This window comes from Astatotilapia calliptera, chromosome 1 (assembly GCF_964374335.1).
Source record: "Astatotilapia calliptera chromosome 1, fAstCal68.1, whole genome shotgun sequence".
Classification (NCBI taxonomy): Eukaryota; Metazoa; Chordata; class Actinopteri; order Cichliformes; family Cichlidae; genus Astatotilapia; species Astatotilapia calliptera.
Window position 1 is genome coordinate 10914085 of NC_137422.1, and position 19834 is coordinate 10933918.

General features: G+C 37.5%; 2 protein-coding genes across 5 annotated transcripts in view; one reads left to right on the plus strand and one right to left on the minus strand.

Moving 5' to 3' along the window:
- Nucleotides 1-6413, minus strand: part of cfap70 (cilia and flagella associated protein 70) — a 28621-nt gene extending 22208 nt beyond the window's left edge. For 3 of the 4 annotated variants that reach the window (XR_013909321.1, XM_080302100.1, XM_026162035.2), the window contains exons 1-7: nt 6260-6413; nt 4404-4590; nt 4051-4146; nt 3384-3466; nt 1926-2000; nt 824-1015; nt 509-691 (exon numbers count right to left, since the gene is read on the minus strand). Coding sequence is in view for 3 of the 4 variants with exons in the window: in XM_080302100.1 (XP_080158226.1) it covers nt 509-691; nt 824-1015; nt 1926-2000; nt 3384-3466; nt 4051-4146; nt 4404-4590; nt 6260-6331 (888 nt within the window). In the remaining variant the exon portion in view is untranslated. The remainder of the gene's footprint in view (nt 1-508; nt 692-823; nt 1016-1925; nt 2001-3383; nt 3467-4050; nt 4147-4403; nt 4591-6259) is intronic. The other variant, XM_080302103.1, reaches the window with a different exon arrangement.
- Nucleotides 6414-7426: 1013 nt separating this feature from the next.
- ddb1 (damage-specific DNA binding protein 1) overlaps nt 7427-19834 on the plus strand; it is a 47909-nt gene continuing 35501 nt past the window's right edge. Inside the window, exons 1-9 of the mRNA XM_026162014.2 lie at nt 7427-7592; nt 8730-8878; nt 9171-9287; nt 9676-9897; nt 10100-10214; nt 10486-10583; nt 16191-16349; nt 17467-17550; nt 18004-18120. Of these exons, the coding sequence (XP_026017799.1) occupies nt 7532-7592; nt 8730-8878; nt 9171-9287; nt 9676-9897; nt 10100-10214; nt 10486-10583; nt 16191-16349; nt 17467-17550; nt 18004-18120 (1122 nt within the window). The 5' untranslated portion in view covers nt 7427-7531. The remainder of the gene's footprint in view (nt 7593-8729; nt 8879-9170; nt 9288-9675; nt 9898-10099; nt 10215-10485; nt 10584-16190; nt 16350-17466; nt 17551-18003; nt 18121-19834) is intronic.

A 19834-nucleotide genomic window follows, 5' to 3' on the forward strand; every position in this document is an offset into this window, starting at 1 on the left:
TTTGTCTGTTTTTCAGAATTCTACATCAGTGTGATGTAGTGGATGTAGCAAATACGATAAAATCCCAATCTAAAATTCCATGTGTCTCATATGTGCAAATTAATACTTTATTTCCTTCTTTTTAAAAGGGAAATAAATGGCACGGTCTGTAGTACGGATATGGACATTACATTTATTTTTATTGCACAAAAGGACAAGAGCACAATCGTAAAGTGCAAACCGCATCCAGGAACTTGTGTTAGCATTATGCTGCTTTGCAAGCATCTGTACAGACAGAATGGTAATGCTAAGCAGGCCGAGAACCCAGGGCGATGTTAAAGCTGAGTGAATGTTGACACCACCTCAGCAGGCACACCCTGAACTTCAACAGGTAAGAAACTGATGAACAAAACTGATTATCAAATCTCGAGGTCACTTTAAGAGTGTTTTTAACTTTCTTTCTTTCTTTTTTTTTGCAACATTCCAGCTAATATTATTGGTAGTATCTGCAAGCTGCATTTGTATTTACCTCTCGAGCAGTCAGCTCACCATCCTCCTGATCAATTTCCTCTGGCTTGAAAAAGACTCCAGGCAGGAAGTGGTTCTCTGGAGCTAGTGTGTCCCTATGGGGCCTCTTCTTCTGACGTTCCTTTTCTTCTCCCTGCCCCCCTGCCTTCAGCTGCCCTTCAGGGAACACTAGCACTTGGTCTTGCTGGGAGCAAAGCAGTAGTAAAGCTACATTTGTCAAAAACGCATCACCCTTGGAAAGATTGACATTTTAAGCTAGTGTGAATAGAGCAGTATGCCTTAAGAGGCCACATAAAAAGCACAGTATAACACTCACGTCTGCAGTAAGAGGGATCTCTAGGGCAGCAGTGTATGTGAAGGTAGTGGGAGCAGGGCCGGATGGCAGCATCCATGAGTCTGGGACAGAGTAGGCTGTCTCCAAAGTTACCTTTAGTAGATTAGAGGCTGAGAGGTCAGCCTCGGACAGTATTGGATCCAACACACTGACACTCACATCGAGGGTAGGCACCTAAAAAGCAGAGCAGTTTATATTTTTCATTGATATACTGCTTTAACCATACTGAATACAAATCCTTAGGTCCTAAGTGCTTTTCAAACCATAATACACAACACTAAACAATTTCCTGAGTGCAATGAAAGCTCATTTTATCATTATATGTAAATTCACATATTTAACATATAATACATGTAAGTGGCTGTTTTTTTGTCGTTTATCATAACCCAGCAAAAAAATACTTATGTTTAACAACACCTTAAAACGAACATGTTCCTCAATAACAAATAACAAAATAAACCAACAAAAACATATTGCCACTGAAAAGGATAAGAGGACTCACTAACAGTTTATACAGCTTAGTTTGTTTTTTTCTGGCCTGTTGCACTTTTTATCTGTTGTATTTCTATCTGTATTTTATTTGATGCACATCACATTTTATTTGTAATCTAACAACAAGGTTGTTTAGTATTAGGAGTTGAACCTTGCTAGCATAGCATTTCACATGATAAATGAAATGAAGTGCCGGTCTTTGGCTTTCTCACCATGAATGTGTTAATTAGAAAAGCTGTTGGTTAATTTATAATACCGCAATACCACATTTAAAGTGAGAGGTATTTCTCAAAGTCCAACTTGCATGGGCACCAGAGTTAATACCCTCCGATGTCATGCTCGTTGCTGTATGGATGAAGCTACTGTTAGCTGAATTATTAAACTGATTTTGAGCAGCAACTTACCTGTGATGTTGGTATTTTACTTTTTCTTTACCAAACTCTATGACTAATTTGGACTTCTAGTCATAAATCTGTAGAATTCAACTAAGGGGGCGCAGGGACTTTTAGATAGACCTGAACCCCTGAAGGCTCATCTGAGGGATATTTTATTTATGCTTACTATAACTGTCCCTGTAGAGTAATGGGATTACCTTCATTTTCCATTTAAAAACTGCTTGGCTGGATCCTTGCTTCATTCTGGTTGCACTCCTATCTTTGTTGGGGAACTGTGGGCAATATGGATACACTCTTAAAACAATGTAAAAAAAACTTAAATTGTGAATTCTATTTTTCAACTGTCCATTATCTTTCTATTGTTTCTAGTTGTTATTTTACACATTTCATATATAACTAAAGTGTCTACATGTCTGGAATTAGTATTGATTTAACAAAACACACTGTGTGCTTCTTAGGCTTTGCCAAATGTGTTGAATGCATTATTTTAAAATGTCTGCAAAACTAATATTTGGAATCTCTTTTTATATACTCAACCCAACCTGTCAGTGGGTTAAAAATACTAAATACTAAACTTTTTTTTTTTTTTTTTTACCAGATACCGCTTGAGCCTGGGAGCCTTATTTTTGACCAGACAATAAATAGTCTCAAATTGTGGCATTTGTTTTGGTTTAAAATTGTACTTTAGCTGTAACCATCGAAAAAAGGCAATAGATGCTAAATAATTGTAGAGTCTGTGTTGGTAATCTAGACTTAATAATATAATAAGAAATAATTGTTTAATTGTTAATTCACTTTTTCAGTCAGAACTATATGCAAGCATGTCTGATCAGTGCTGTTTTTAAGTTCATTTAAAGATGTTCAATCTTTGTCAATATTAAAAATACACAAAAACACTTGTAATTTATTTGGGTTACTTTGCTATGTAAAAATAGCAGAGAGTGTAGTCCAGGGGTCAGCAACCTTTAACACCCAAAGAGCCATTTGGAGCCGGTTTCCATGCAAACAAAAACGCTGGGAGCCGCAAATACTTTTTGACATCTAAAATGAAGATAACACTGTATATATTGTTTTTTACCTTTATGCTTTGTGTGAACAACTAAGGTGTGTTGCTTATGAAATCCATGAAGTGCTACAGAGAAAGTTACATTTTATTTATGTAATTAACACATTTTTAAATCTTAAAGAAATATAACAAAAGGAAAGACACCCAGCTGAACTAAAATGATCCAGCAAACAAAAGATGCTGTGAGCCGCCACCCTTATATCACCTTTGGGATTTTGGAGCCTTGACCTGACTTTTAAAAAATAATTGGAAAAAAAGCACTATGCTGCTAAAAAATGAAAAATAGATATTTGCAAAATTCTGTCTAAATATGTATTTTACCAGGTTAAGGTGTGTGGCGGGGCGTGGTCTGCAGCGCCGCTGCAGGGGAGGCGGACGCACCTGAGCGGCACCCGGAATCACGCCTCGCCGCCTTAAAGTCTGTGCTATCTGTGCTGTTGTGTTGGTGTGTGTCGGGCTGTGAGCTGAAAAGCTACAGCCGGCTGTATGCATACAGCAACCATGTGTGAAAAGTGAGACATGCTGAAAAGCATGTTCATACAAACATCGTTGGGTCTCCAAGAGAATGACTGCAGAGTCCTCAACTGACCTTGAGGCCGGTGTCCTGGGCAGATTTGGCCCGGAGGTTGGGCACCGAATTGACAGAGACTGTGGATGAGAAACTGCACTGACCTGAAGACAAAGAGAAAATCACTCTAACAAATGAAAGTTCTGCTCTGCTAAGAAAAGCTCTCTGAAATGAATTTTTGCTTTTCTGACCTCCATACAAAGCAGCTGTTAGCTGGGACGATATGCTGACTATATCAGAAACCAATTTTGAAAAGGGATCACTGCTAGAACATGAGCCCGGTATCAGAAATTAAGAAAATGTAGATACTGTAGGTACACTGATGCTAAAGGTTAGTTAGAGAAAAAAAAAACTGCCAAATTAAAACTAGATTTTGCATTTGGAGTGTTATACTCTAAGTGAGGGAAAATAAAATTACTTGTTTTCAGTTTATAATAGAGCTTAAATTTGTTTTTGCAGCTTTGAAGGTTTCATATGGCTAGCTCCAACAGTTATGAAGTTAGGGGCTCAAAAATGTACCACATTTCAACCCACCTTCCAGGGCCTTTAATTCAGAAACTTGTCATAGTATGAATTTACATTTTTTCATGAGCAATAAATAAGTCATCTGATTATGAAGAAGCCAGGTGGGAACTTTTGTCAGATCTGACTGATCTGGTATGGAAAGACCGGATAGCTATAGCTGTACCTTGTAACAGTGGTAGAAGGTCAACAACAGCCTGGCCCAGAGGCACTTGTCTTGGTTCATCATTCTTCTCCTCAGCCAGGACTTCTATCACTGTCACTGACCACCACAAAACCATATACATTAAACACAACAGTGGACATTTTTAGCATGTTTGGTTATCAAGGAGATTCCTGTCACCAATTACACAAGGTATTCACAACAAAAATGTAATAAAATAAAAAAAAGCAACAAAAAAAGTGTTGATCAAACTGAAAGAAAATAGAATGAAATGAAATGTTTCAGCTGCTGGTTAGTGCCATTTTCAGTTTCATCATATTATCAGAGACAGGAGAATATTTCAAATCTCGACTTACATACAATGGGTTTTTGGGCAATGTCACTGAGAGCCTGAGCGTCGTTTGGCCAGCGGAAGATGCAGGTAAATTTATAGTCAATAAAGTCCTGCATGGGGTTACCCTGCTTCTCATCTGACTCTCCCAGCAATGTTCCATCAAACTCAACCCGCACCAAACTCTGAAAGCTGTCTCCTTTTTTTGATTGCTAAAAAGAAAAGTAAAGAAATACATAGCAAGCTGTAAACATTTACTTAAGATTATATCACATTTTAAAATAAAGCTTTAATTACATTAAATTTACTTAGATACTTGTTGAAGAAGTAAAATGTAGTTAGCATAACATCAAAAGTATATTCCACCAGTCTCCATGTAAGCTATTAGTACCGCATGCTACCAAAGCCTTCTAAGACCTATAACTCGGGAAGTTGTTTGCTTTTATGTCTCTCTTTGGATAAGTCAATGTGAATTGAAACTAGAAAAGAAGACTGTGTGCTAAAAGCAGTTTTGCTGATAAGAAAACAACTGTTTATGAGATATGGGACTGAAAATATAGAGCGAGCTGACCTGCCCAAATACACATAAGCTAACTTTGAGTTTTCTAATTAGATCAATGATGGATGGTCAATGATGAGAATGAAAACTGACTGACATTTTACTATGACATTATTAAAATAGAATTTTAACTTCAGTGCTTTACATAACTGCATACAATCTTGAACGAAATAATCTTGAACCAAGTGCTACTTGTGTTAAATTTTACTTTGATATTTGCCCATTTACTTGAGTATTTTTTTTATATATTTGGTGGTAAGTGGTGGTAAAAGTTATGTAACAATACAAGGAGAAAGAAAAAGAATAGCCACCTAAAATATTTGCAATTTTCTTTTTTTAACAAACACAATTCTAATTTCATGTAATGATAAAAAACCGAACCAATTAAAGATAACAAGTTCATTGGGAAGCTCTAAAAAGCTTATTGAGAAGTCTTAAAACAAATAAACAGATATCCAGATATAGATATCCAGCAGCTCCATTTAAAAAGCAAACATTCCTCCAGTCATAAATAAATAAAGTTCAAAAGAGGGATACACAATACAATACAATAAAAGATTGCAAATGGACTGGTTCTTACATAGCACATTTCTACTCTACTTGCCATGTGCCTCATTCATACAAGCGCTTTTTAAAAATACTTTTTCCTCAAACTAACACGCACACACTGATGGATGATGGACTTTGGCTTCAATGCCTTTCCCAAGAACACTTTGGCATGCAGACTGGAACATCCAGGAATTGAACTACCAACATTCCAAGTACTAGATTACTTGCTCACTGTTTTAATGGACTGATAACTAATAAATGGGTGGGGGGTGAGAGGACAGAGGGTACCTGCCAGCCATCAGAACGTGGAGAGGGTTTCTACTGTTGTCCATTATAGATGACTTCCTCTTCTCTATAAATTACATTCTCTATATATTTCATCCCTACATATATATGTACTGTACTGAATCGAACGAACATAAGGATGATGAAATCTACTGCAACAAAATTATAGCTACATATATAGCATGCTATATTCCTATACTGCACTCCAGGTTCTATGAATAAAGGAATATTACAGCTCTCTTAAGGTGAGCTATAATCTTTTACTGTCAAACAATAACAGCTTAGAAGTGAACACCTCAAAGTTTCTTTCGGAACTGCTGGACGGTAATGTTGGGTTATCAAGGTAATTTGTTGCTTCGTGAATTTTAAGGTAAAAAAAACTTCATACACAACACGTACCTAGACTTCCGTTAGACTGTTATGCCGCAGTGTTAGCAAATTTCACAGGTTTATGGGGATCATTTCTAAGTAACGGCAAGTTGACTTACCAGGTCATTTCCACGGTTTATATGTATTTTTATACTCATGCTGTGTCTTTTCGTGTTTCCTGGAGCCTCCATTAAAGGTCAGTTTGTCGCACGGGGACGCGTTTCCATGGCAACGATACCTCTCGTCGCTCACAGGCGGCGGCTCTGATATGGTGGGTTCAACGTGAACTCGAAAATGCTGAACAATATACAACAAGAAGGGCAAAATTAACTTCAGATTCAAGTTTACTGTTACCAGTTCAGCGACGCGGTTGATAGGAATCTGTCCTAATGTGCTCATATATACCACAACACACAACAAAGCACAGCATGATACATGGATACATGTACTCAATCAACTCATAAAAGTAGTGCCCTGTTTCACTGTACCTGTCTTCAAAGTGCTTTTTTGTGAGAGGTTCAGCTAATATTATAATATTATAGTACATGAATAGCCTATTATGCATGTCATTACATGAATGCAGCGTCATTCAACGCAGATATCTTATTCTTCTGCAAAGATATATTCAAAAACAAATATTAAAGAAATATCTTTCGTATTACAGGCAAATACTGCTTTTCACCCTCGGTGCATTACACATGTGAGAGAATCGATTTTGTACTCGCTTTTATTCAGGAAAACATTTAGGAAACATTTTGTTCTGTAATAGTACTAGTGAGACAGCAGGGGTCACTGCTCACTACAGGGGAAACATCCTGGTGGCGCACTCGTTTTTAAGCTGTTGTGTGTGAAATACCTTGAGTGCATTCAAGGACTCTTAGCCATTTTCTGAGGGCGAGAACACATTTTATATTGGCATTGGGAGTTTAATTTGCTTTTTCTGTGTTCTTCCCATAAAACTGCAAAAATTTAATATCTCGAGCAGGATGTATCAAAAGAGACCGTTTTATGTAGTTTTTGCAACATTAAAAAAAATATCAACACCATTTTGTTGCAGCGTTACAGCTCTTTATATAAGCTAAATTACTGATCACCTAAGTGGTCAGAGTTGTACTTTCATTTTATTTATTTATTTGTACATTTCATATGAATATATTTTCTTTTAGCGATTGACTAATGCGTTTCCCGTTTAATGTAACGCACCGCGTATTTCGTTGGACAAATAAATAAAATCATTGCCTTGCTGGTAGTCCTCCGCGTCGCTAGCGGCGCTCAATCTCAGACCTCTACAGAGCTCAGCTTTCTACTTCCGGAAGCTTTATTATCAATGATTTTGTCACTTGAGAGAGATTAAACACTATTCTGGTGTTTGTCTTTTGTTTTTGTCAAAAATGTCCTACAATTACGTTGTAACAGCCCAGAAACCTACGGCGGTTAACGCCTGCATCACAGGTAAATCCGCGCTGTTTTTCGCCGTTGTGCAGTAAGGAAACATTTGCCACCTGCATGTTAGCTTTGCTCCCGCGCTACAACTAAAGTGCTCCAAACGGGCCTGTAGTAGCCGCTAGCTCTTGTTTTGCTATGTCAACGGTTTACTTGTCACATAGGTTCTGCTCGTTTGTATGCGTGTCTCAACACACACATCTCTTGTCACGTCTGCTTTAACATACACACGGCAGACGTTTTTTTTCTTGCTTCTTCTTTTTGATGTAACGTTAGCTGTGTCCTGCACGTCAGTTGCAGCGGATCAAAATGCGCTTCCTCTGCTCACAAACATTAGCATATCACACAGACTTAGTGCCCCACTTAAAACGAGTTAAGCTAGATTACGTTTTCGTTCATTTGACTCACAAAAACCGTGATGCATTAAAGCTCATAGAGACGCTTATGCTGCTGTCTTTTTGTATTTCAGGCTAGACCAATAGGAATTCTGTCACATTAAAGTTACAGTTTGACATGCACCCATGAAATGGCTGCGTAGGATGCATCATCTCTTCATGTTCACTCTCTTTTTATTTTTCATGGCGATAGTAGAGACCTCGAGATGATATGGGGTGACGAATTGAGATGAATGCTCACGTGTAATAGTCTAGACGTGAAATCTACTTACAAGTTACTTTTATTGTTAAGCAATCTGATAATTGATACTGCCAAGTGCAATCAGAGTGTAAAGATGTTTAAAGAACTTGCGAAATTACTACTTTTCATGGTAGGTCGTTGATTGTAGCACTGACTCTGACACAGTTACATTTGTTGGAGTAGATAATGGAATGAACCAGTTTGGCCAAGATATATTATTTTAGACCATTTTGAACACAAGTAACCGTTTGCGATTTTCCTTATTGTGATAAATTAGAACACTTAAGGAAGTTGGATAATTTCCTTGTAAGTTGTTTTTAAGCTGCTAAAGACTAAAGAAGACATTAAAAATCAGCAGTTAAGCTGATATGTAAATGTATTTGAGAAGCACCAGAATATTTATGCCCCAATTTAGTGATATTTGTGGACATTTTTAATTTCTCTGTGTGCCCACTACTCTCACATTAAAACCAGTGTATTGAACATAATGTAACCATTGTTTTTCTGCAGGTCACTTCACCTCTGCTGAAGACCTCAATTTGCTCATAGCTAAAAACACACGTTTGGAAATCTATGTGGTCACAGCAGAGGGCCTGAGGCCCGTCAAAGAAGTGGGCATGTATGGCAGAATTGCTGTTATGGAGCTCTTCAGGCCCAAGGTAAGGGGTTTTGTGTGCAGTCGGCAACACTTTGAATTATTTTTCCTGCTCGACTAGTTAGTGGTCTGGTTATTTAATATATATTTAACTGCACCATAAATGATTTGTACTGTGGTGTGTTTCTCAATCATCTACAAAGTAGGGTGCAAATTTTGCCTCTCAAAAATAGTGAAAGTCTGCACATTACAAATAGGATATGACACATGCAGGCACTGTCTTCTAATCGGGCTCACAGAGGCTGATCAGGTGTATAACATGTAACTCTGGTGCCTTTTTCCTCCTCATTCTTCAGGGTGAGAGCAAAGACCTGCTGTTCATTCTTACATCTAAGTACAACGCCTGCATCCTAGAATACAAACAGACCGGGGAGAGCATTGACATCATCACCCGAGCCCATGGCAATGTCCAGGTGAGACAACAACACTAATATTGTTATAGACATGAGCCACATTGTAAGGACATTCTATTTGTTATGGTGTGTTCATATGAAGGGCAGTATGTATTTTGTTCTTCTTGGTTGAATGCAGCAGTTCACTCTTTTTTAGCTCCACTACATTCATATTAATAAATCTTAATTTAGACTGTTTTAAATTATCCATTTGCCATTTAAATTGGTAAACACCGTTAGGTAACATTTCAGAATTCTTGTATTCTTTAATGTGGTTTATATCAGTGACATTTTGGACTTCTTAGACTATAACAGCTGGAAAAATGTAACTAGCTATGTGCTACATAATGTGATGCTTTCTCATACACTCCCAGTGCTAAACAGTTCCTAACCCAATGCTCTTTTGCAGGATCGTATTGGGCGTCCGTCAGAGACGGGTATCATCGGAATTGTAGACCCAGAATGCCGCATGATTGGCCTGCGGCTGTATGACGGCTTGTTTAAGGTGATCCCATTGGACAGGGACAACCGTGAGCTCAAAGCTTTCAACATCAGACTGGAGGAGCTCCAGGTCATCGACGTTCACTTTCTGTATGGCTGCCAGGCTCCAACTGTTTGTTTCATCTACCAGGTACATGAGCAGTACAGAATGTGGGAATGTGCCTTTAATGAAATGGGAAAAAAAGAATATGTTGAAAAATTCATATATCCGGGACATTTCTATTTAATTTATTTATTCCGGGAGAATGGTTTCAAGCTTATGGTAACTAAGCAATGCACAGTAGCAAAGTGCAATTAGTGACCAGTTTTATTCCATGTGTTGTGTTTCATAGGACCCTCAGGGACGCCATGTGAAGACCTATGAGGTTTCTCTGAGGGAGAAGGAGTTTAACAAAGGCCCCTGGAAACAGGAGAATGTGGAGGCTGAGGCTTCAATGGTGATCCCAGGTACTTCAACTATTTAACTCAACATATAGCCGTGATAATAACGAAAACTGCTGTGTGAAAACACAAGGATGTGAGCTATGAATTGCTAGTTCATAAGTGTGTAAGTTTAGTTTACAAGTCATGAATAATTTCAATTGTTGAATACATTTAACCCACAGCACTACTGATAACTGGTAATGCAGAGGATATTAGCTTCTGTGCTGTAAACATCTCCAAAATAGCAGAAACTTCCCAGAAGAATCACTCTCTTGTCTGTGTTCTTGTATTTTAGTCCCTGAGCCATTTGGTGGAGCTATAATCATAGGACAAGAGTCTATCACCTACCACAATGGAGACAAATACTTGGCCATTGCACCACCCACTATCAAGGTAATGATAACAGATAGCACACTTCTGCTTTAGATATTTTGATCGTTCAGCTGTTCAAAAGAAGCTAGGTAAACATTTAAGTTGCAGTAATGTAGAATTGAGTTAGACTGTGGCTGTTAGAAGCCTAAGCACTGTAAGTCTCAGCAAATAGACTATTTCTGTACCAGGGGCAGTCAAAATAGAGTTAGTTGGTGAAGTCACTTGCAGAGCAGGTAGTAGTGCCCTATCACAAGTAAGTATCCTATATCTAATTCAGTGATGCATCAAAATAGCTGTTAGTATTGGGCTGATGGAAGCAAACTAATTAAATCGAGCTTGTCTGGGAACATGAGCCCAAATCTGAAGCTTGTGTATAAAACGGTGTGAAATCAAGAGTGTGATTGTAGAGCTGTCTTCAGAATCACACTTTGTAAGCATGATTGTTTTGTTATATTTTTTAAACCCTAAGGTGTACATGTGCTTTCTTTTGTTATGACTCTTATCGGTGCTAAGCTTCCAATACCTCAGGGTTTTAGTATTATCAAGATTTAGTTGTAGTCTTTCTACTGGCATTTAAAAGAGCTCAAGGCCCAAGAGCCCCTCAACGGTTTCTCGCTTCTATAATTAGAGGTTGTTCTTTCCTCCCTCGCTGCTCTTTAGAAGAACATTTTCATGAATTACGAAAAGAAAATTCGAAATCATTCAGATTAGGAATCTTCTAATTACACTGTTTTCATTATCTTCATTTTAAAACAAATATCTTTGCTAGACCTGTTGACTATCCTAATAATTAACTTATCTCCCCAATTTAAGGATGATTGATTATTGACTTTTCAGGGTTCATTAATGATTCAAACTTTTGATGAATTCACCCATTTGGAAACAGGAAAGCTTGTTTGTCTTAAAAGTATATAGGTAATCACTTGATCATATATCTGCTGTAGATAGTCAGGGAATTTGTGATACATTAATAAGGAAGATGTACCAGCTATCGAAATATTAACATATATTTATCTCGTTATAGGTTAGGAATTTCACAGTGGGTTCACGTGTGGGCCCTTTTTAAAAAAAAAACAAACAAAAAAAAAACAAACCCCAAAAAACCCAGGAGTAATACAATAAAGCACACGTAGTCAGTAGTTGACCATGACAGTGGGCATTTTTAACATTATCTCTGTTCAATTTGACTTCATTTATATAGCGCCAAACCACAACAACAGTCTTCCCAAGGGACTTTATATTGTAAGGGGAAGACCCTACAATAAAACAGAGAAAGCCCCACAAACAATCAGACAAATCCCTATGAGCAAGCACTTTGTGACCGTGGGAAGGGGAAAACTCCCCTTTTAACTGGATAAAACCTCTGGCTGAACCAGGCTTAGTCTTTAGTCGGTGGCTCCTTATCCAGCCACTTCCCTATTATTTCCTTTTTACTGTCAATAAGTAATACTTTCGTAAAATATTTGTTTTGAATGTAATAATCAGGGAGTATATTACTTAAATATACAATAACACAGCTATTGTCAATCTCAAAACCTGATATGGTTGTGTTACTGTTTGTCATATCTGCTATTTTGTAGGAATTTTCTTTTTGGAGCAATAAAACATAAAATTCTTTCATGAATATTCTCTCCACTAGCTGGCATTTAATTCACATATTTAATCGATCGTCAACTATTGGCGTGACATTTGCCTTCTTCTCCCATTTGATTTTGATGTATAAGGTGGAATATTTCATGAGAAATTGTATTCATGTATAAATTGTAGATACCTGTTTCTTGTGGATAGTGCCCCAAATAATAACAGTGCTCTTATCAGATTCCCCAATAGTTTTAGCATTTCTATAAAAGTGTTGCTTCACCTGTAAGTATCTAAACAAATCATGTATGTCTAAATTGTAGTTTTCACTGAGATGTTGGAAATTTTCCAACAAAGTCCCCAAGAAAGTTTGAAGTTTGCATCATATTTTACCCAACTAATTACCTAGATATTCATCTTCGGTATAGAACTTTTACATTTATTAAATCATATTAAATTACATCACTATTAAGTCAAATTTTAGTTTTATTTCTTTTTTTGATGTGGCCATAATTTAAAGAGTTTTTTAGATTCTTTGGGATATTAGCCCCCAGGTACATCATATTATTGGTATTCCATTTTAAATAGTATTTTTATTTACATTTTTTTTTTTGATGAATAATCTGATTAAGATAGGCTTTGTACAGCGTCATGGGCCCTTTGTAGATTAAGAGTGCTGGCCAGTGACTTTGAACCACTATTGCTCATGATATCAACAAGTTGCAGTGCTCGCCTTACATTGTCTTGCGTGAAAATCCTGTTTTTGTTTTTTGTTTCCAGAATCTGTCAAATATTTTCTGGTCTTTTTGGAATTATTCAAGTAAATATTCTATAATATGTGATCTAGAAATGGGTCTGTATGACCTACTCTGTTCCCTCTTTCCCCTTCTTTGATCGCTGATATTATGGCCTGTTTCCATAATGATGGGTTGTTTCTACCATTCTTCTACAACTGAGCATTGCCACTCCGCTTGGAAGTTTGTTTGTTTTATTTCAAAATGTGTTTTTCTTTTTTTACCAAGTTTACTGTTTTTACTGGATTTTGTAGTCTGTTAACATCTATTTGTATAATAACACAACATTTTAAAGGTATAGGATCAAAGTGAAGGAGGAAAAAAAACTACAGTGGTCCCTCACTATAACACGGTTTTGCTGTTTCACAGATTTTTTTTGTGCAATTTCGCATGCTTTTTTTTTTTTCTCAGGGGGTTTTAACAGCGCATTGTGTTCTGCGTCCTGATTGGCTGTAGACCATTGTCAATCAATCTCCTCCGTGCTGTGTCTCCTGTACAGTACAGAATGAGTTCAGCTTGTCAAATTTACATAAATCTTCGATCACTAGCAGTGTGACTCTGAAGTGCTGTACTGTATGCTTAAGTTTTCTCCCCAACAAACACAACAATGTCGACGAAACGTTTTGCACCATCTAAGGCACGTGCAGTAGCACCCAAAAGGCAGAGGAAGATGAGGTAGAACTTACCGTATTTTTCGGAGCATAAGGTGCACCAGATTATAAGGCGCATTAGTAAAACAAAACAGTCAGATAAGTCCAACTTTACTCCACTCATTCTTTTTGCTTCCTCTACTTCTGTACCATTGATTCATTAATGTTGAATTCTCTGGCAGCTGCTCTATTCCCATGTTCTGGACCTGAAAACAGGGTTTGATCTTTGGTTTCATTCTATTTCTGGACTTATTTTTCTACGAAGGTTTGAACTTTGAGAGAGTTTAAACAAGAGAGATTGTGGGAAAATGTTCCCGCCTGTTTGAGAAAAGTGTATAAAGTGTGTAGTGAGGGGTTTTACAGCTTTAAAACATCTATAATAATTGTAAAAAATAAAGCTGGCTACTTCGCAGATTTCACCTATCGCAGGTTATTTTTATAACGTAACTCCTGAGATAAATAAGGGACCACTGTACTTCCAATTCTCCCTGAGAAAAGGTCCCGCTGTACAGCAGAAATCCTGGAGCTCTCTCTGGATACTTTCTTGGTGTTCCTGGCCCTGGTGTGTCATCTCACCCATGATGGCATGAGCCTCATTTCTGGTATTGTCCTCTATCACTCCCCTTTTCCTGACATTTTCTTGTTTTTAATTGCATTGCTTGGCGCTTATTAGCTGCAGCGCTATCACTGGGATACACTTTACTATCATATTCATAACTAACCAACATTGTTCAAAGTATGCTGTCCCTTTAGCTTTTTTCCCCTTGATTATTTAGTTGATGTCGGATTATAATAGAAGCAAAAATGGAAAAAGAAGTAGTAACTGTATCAGTACCACCACAGACATTTTAAGAGAGAAATTTAGTCATATAATCCTTTGGTGAAAATGATAACATCTAGGAGAAAAGGGTTTTTTAAAGCAATATTTTTAACAAAGGACAGGAAACATTTAAATCAGTTTTTCATGTTATAGAGGAATCAAAGTTCATGTAATTCATTCTTCAAAATAACTGCTCAAATAAGTCCGTGGGTTTGTTTCAGGATGGATTCCTTGTTGCAAAATCTGCCTCTAAAAGGACTTTGGAACCATATGAAAATAAAGTTAACACCTCAAATGAAAATGCAACACAATGGTGGCTTCAAACACAGATTCCTCTCATGTCTTATCAATAGCTCAAAACATCCTCCAGACCTACTGATCTGTCAGGGTTTTTTCCCTCTCTAATTCAAGCTCTCGTGTCTTCATTACTACAACTGCACGGTAGCATTGTCCAGCTTTTCTAGTGTTTGAATAGGAACAGGTAATAGGAAAGTTGTTAAGTGATCATTGAAGCCACATTTTTTTTTAATTTGTTTTTTTTTTTTTCACCTAATATGTTATTTGTATTCAGTTCAAACACACTCCTTTCAAAAGTATCAAGAAAACACAGAGGCTTATCCTTTGATGTATAACAGAACTGTTTTGGCAGCTAATTAATAAATTGTCACTCTGGAGCACCAAAGTGAAAAATGAATGTGGAACACCAAAGCTTCTGCCAACACGGAGGTCTGCTGAAAATGTCTCAGCTCATCTAGGGCATTACAGTAGCTGGTGAGGAAGTAGACTGGTTTCACATGTCAGAGCTAACCAGCTAATTACCTGCCATTCAGTCAAGAGGAGTCCACAAGTTTGCAAAGCTGTGAAAATAAAAGTTTTTGACAAAAGTTTTAAGTAATGCTACAGGCTGGGTGATTGTGAAAATGAGTTTTGTAAAGGTTTGATCAAGTGAGAAATTGACTCTGCATATACAGCAGTCGTTGACAATAATAATATCTCCTTTTGAAAGAAAGTAACAAACTCGGTCACACTACGGGAGTTAAATGCCAGCTTTAATCTGGAGTATTATTTGAATCTCCTAACATGTTTTGGTGCTGCTCAGTTTTGTTTAGAGTAAGAATTTTTGAAAAGCTCAATGCTGAAAGCTGAAAGCAAGCCTCAAAGTGAAGGTACTGTAAAATATTTTACAACAGCCTCAGTTGATAGTCCTTTCCTATACCTTTTCAAAGTTTAGAAAGCATATTTTAAACAGCATGATACATTATGACAGCAAACACTGATAAGACAATATAAGAGTGGCATTACATTATTGTACGAATGGCTGATAAATCAGTCTGCTTCAGATTACTCCTGGGGAATATTAGCATATCAAAAATACATCAGTGACATGATATTTCTCTACAAGCATACAAAATATGTGTTTAGAAATACTGTTGCTATTGCAAAGTTTGTCCAACAGAGAGCACTGACAACTTAGTTTTCCAGCTTCCTTCTCTGCACATGTATTGCTGTGCACCCACATGCAATTTAAAAGATCTTTTAAAGTAACATGAAAGGTTTTTGCAATGTACCTAAAATGGTGTACACATAATACTGAATTCTTTAATACTCCAAGAAGTGCTTTGGTGGTGGAGCACTGCTACTTCCCTGCACACACAAATATAAATAGTTGACTAATGGTTGATTTGCTAAAGCGTGGACCCTATTAGAATCAAGCTTTTATAGGTGTTGGCTGACCACTGTTGGTCATATTGTGTTTGATGTGTTTGTGTCTTGCTCTCGCTTACAGCAAAGCACCATTGTCTGCCACAACCGCGTGGACCCCAATGGCTCACGGTACCTGCTCGGTGACATGGAGGGACGTCTCTTTATGCTGCTGTTGGAGAAGGAGGAGCTAATGGACGGCACAGTGGTGCTCAAAGACCTGCATGTGGAGCTGCTTGGAGAGGTCTTTCATTTCTCTTTTTCTTTAGGCCGAGGTATTGCTGGCTGTCTTCCATCTGTTTATCCACCTGCCTTTCCTCAGGCATTTCTCCCATCACTTTCTCACTTCCTGGCTCAACGACCCTCTCTGTTTCTTTCTGATTTTCTTACCGCTGCTTTTTGTTCTCATCATCTCTGTGCTGTCTTTTGTTACAATTGACTTTTTAGTGGTTTATGCCCCTGAGCTAATGGATCTGTCTACACTTGCACAGAAGATAAGAACAAATTATCTCACCTCTTTGTTGCTTGCTTGCCAGGCTGTCACTTATCCCTTTAAAGTTGATTTAGGTAATGATTGTATTTCAATACTGTGCTTGAAGCTAAGGCTCATGTTCAAGGCAGACGACATTTGGTTTGTAGCACCTTTCTTTAATTACTTTCTGAGGAGTTTAGAGATGGAAAAGGCTTTCCTGCTAGTCTTCTAGTTTTACTCTAGTAGTGCTTTTGAGTTGGGAGCTGTTTGCTTTTTAGATTATTATAAAGTCTACTGCTATTAGGACAAGTCTGTTCAATAAACACGTAGGAACAGCTGTATGTTAAAATGTCAGACAGAACGCTTTATTAAGTCAATATGTCTAAAATCATGTACACAGTGATGGGTAAATTTAATAACAAACATTGTTTGTTTTTACATTACTTAGATTTACTGACATTTAATTATGAAATACAATAATTCAATTTTTAAAATCTTTTCTTTTTACACTTTACATGAATAACTTTTGTCTGCCAAAGTTATTTTAATTTTCTAGCTGAACAGTCGTGCGTTAGGTGACCTTTCTGATTCTCCTGTTAGAGGATTATACTTGGAAAAAAAGGGTTTTTTATCATCAGGTTAATTCTTTTTTTATTAATGATTTAATGTATAAAAGGTCAAAATCTTTAATTTCAGATGGAAAAAAAAATCATTATATTTGTGACTTTTCTTTTCTTTCTTTTTTTCAAACTAAGTTCTGACAATTATTGGTAGAGGATTAATCAGCAAAGTCATTTTCATATTGATTAAAATGTAACTGATTGTAAATTGCAGCCCCACTGTGCTATGATCAAGAGGCTGAAATGTTTGTGTGTCCCTTCACTGACAGACATCTATTGCTGAATGTCTGACCTACTTGGACAACGGTGTTGTGTTTGTGGGCTCTAGATTAGGCGACTCCCAGTTAGTAAAGGTAAGCAGAAAGAGTCTTGTTTTTTTTTTGTTTGTTTGTTTTTTGTTATTGAAAATAACTTTAAACACACTGGGTTTTTTTCCTCTGGTTAAAAAAAAAAAAAAAAAAAAGGTAAACTAAGTTAAAAGAAGTTAAACTTTTAGTAGATGTGTGTAGAAATGTGCGATAAATCCTGCAGTGTTTTTCATACCTTGTTTTAAACAATGGAAATACTTAATGAACTGATTCAGAAATTAATTTTGAAAATTAATTTTTTTCCCTCGGTTCTTCATTATTCTGCTCTATTATTTTTATGTTTGCATTTTGGTTTACTAAATTTAAATATAATAAGCAAGTATAGTAAATAGTGAATTAATAACCTCCAAGATCATCGTAATTTGACATACCGTGTGTGATTTTCAGAGAAATTGTACAGATTACATCCTTTGTAAAGACAATTTTGTTTATTTGCAGCTCAACGTGGACAGCAATGAGCAAGGCTCATACGTGGCTGTGATGGAGACATTCACCAATCTGGGCCCTATTGTGGATATGTGTGTGGTTGACCTTGAGAGGCAAGGCCAAGGCCAGGTAAAATCCACATGCTTAATCCTTTATTTCTAGAAAAAACAGAGCTTCAGAGCAAATAAAGGCTACATCACATATTCAGTAACAAAATCAAATTAATTTTTTTGGGTGGGGGTGTTTGCTAGAGAGTTTATATGTGACATGGTGATTACTGAAAACCCTTCAAGCAGACACTGGATACACTTGCCTTATGTTGAGTCTCCCTCTGAGTTTTCCTCCTTATTATCATCTTTGTCACAGCCTTCAGGGAGTCTCGGCTTATACCACCAATGCAGCGATTTCGAGGGCCATGTTAACAGTGTTCTTCTCAGCAGAATTGAGCTTGTAATGCCTCAGAGCACAAACTTGCAAAAGCCAGAAAATCTGCGTACAGTGCACTCAGGAGATTCCTGTGAGCTTTGTATGTAATGTGGTTGTTCTTCTTATGTATGGTGCCTTTTTTCACCTAGCCGAGTCTAGATGTTGGTTAGCTGGTCTGCAGTTACACTGGATGTTAAAATGCACCTCTGCTACACAAACCTAAATTGGTTTTCTTATTCCATTGCACAAAGCCAGATTGCTGTGAATGTAATTTCCTCTAATAATATTTACACCCTTTCAAACTGACGGTGAAGACCCTGTCCCTGTCTGCATGTATCCCAACAATCCATCATCTTCAGCACTTGTGTGTGCTTAGTTCTGTTTACCTTGAGCAGATATCAAACCATTTGTATTCAGGATACAATGTGATCTAGCTTGTACTGCATGGTAATGCCAGATTTAAAATGGAGCCACAAATCCAGAAAATGTTATCTTATTTCTCAAAATATAATGCTTATGTTAAAATGCAACCATCTTTTGGCATGTTCTTCAACACATAACTGCAGGTATCTGCTACAAAAAAAACCCACAAAAAACCCCCCCAATTTCTAATTTGAACATTTGTCCTCCTTTGTGTTGAATCACTGGGGCACAGGGAGATGCAGAAGGTTTTGTTGGCAGAGTTTGACACCAGGCCTCAGGGTATTTGATGTGGTTCCAAAGGCAGTGGTCCACTAGCGCACTGAGCCACTCTACTGGGTACAGACGAGCGCAGCATCAGCCACTGCCTGCATTCATCCATTCTCTCTAATTCAAGGGCCAGAAATAAATCCAGTCACAATTGTTTTAATTTGCCATTAGCTGCAAATCTGGAAAACATTTGACCCTGATTAATTAATGCAAACACATTGCAACGCAGTTAAGATGTCAGAGGATTGACGCACATGGCGCAGGAGAAAATATAACACGACCTCTCTCAGATAAATCATAATAGGGGTTGTGCTCATGGATGTGCAACAGAAGAAAAGGCAGTCGGCCCCATGAGAGTGTGGCTTAGTGTGTGAGGGCATTCGAAAACATGCTCAAGGGAGCGAGGTGGGTTGCCAAGATCATCATGACTGTTTCTATTGGGAGGAAACTGTTGGGTGGCAGGTGGTAGACGCTGAGATTATGCAGGCTCTGGTATTAATCCTGTTAGTGTACCATGACTGGATGCATAAATAACATTCTGGTGCTCTCCAGTCATACTGTACAGGCAGTTATTTACCTTGAGGCTGCTGGATCTCAACAGCGTGATGTTTATAATGGCAGTCTCAGAGACGCTCTACTGTGAGCCAGTTCACAATTTCTACAAACTACATTTTAGTTGTATTGATGTCTGCTTTACTATCGAAACCGTATAAGAAGGATTTCTGCA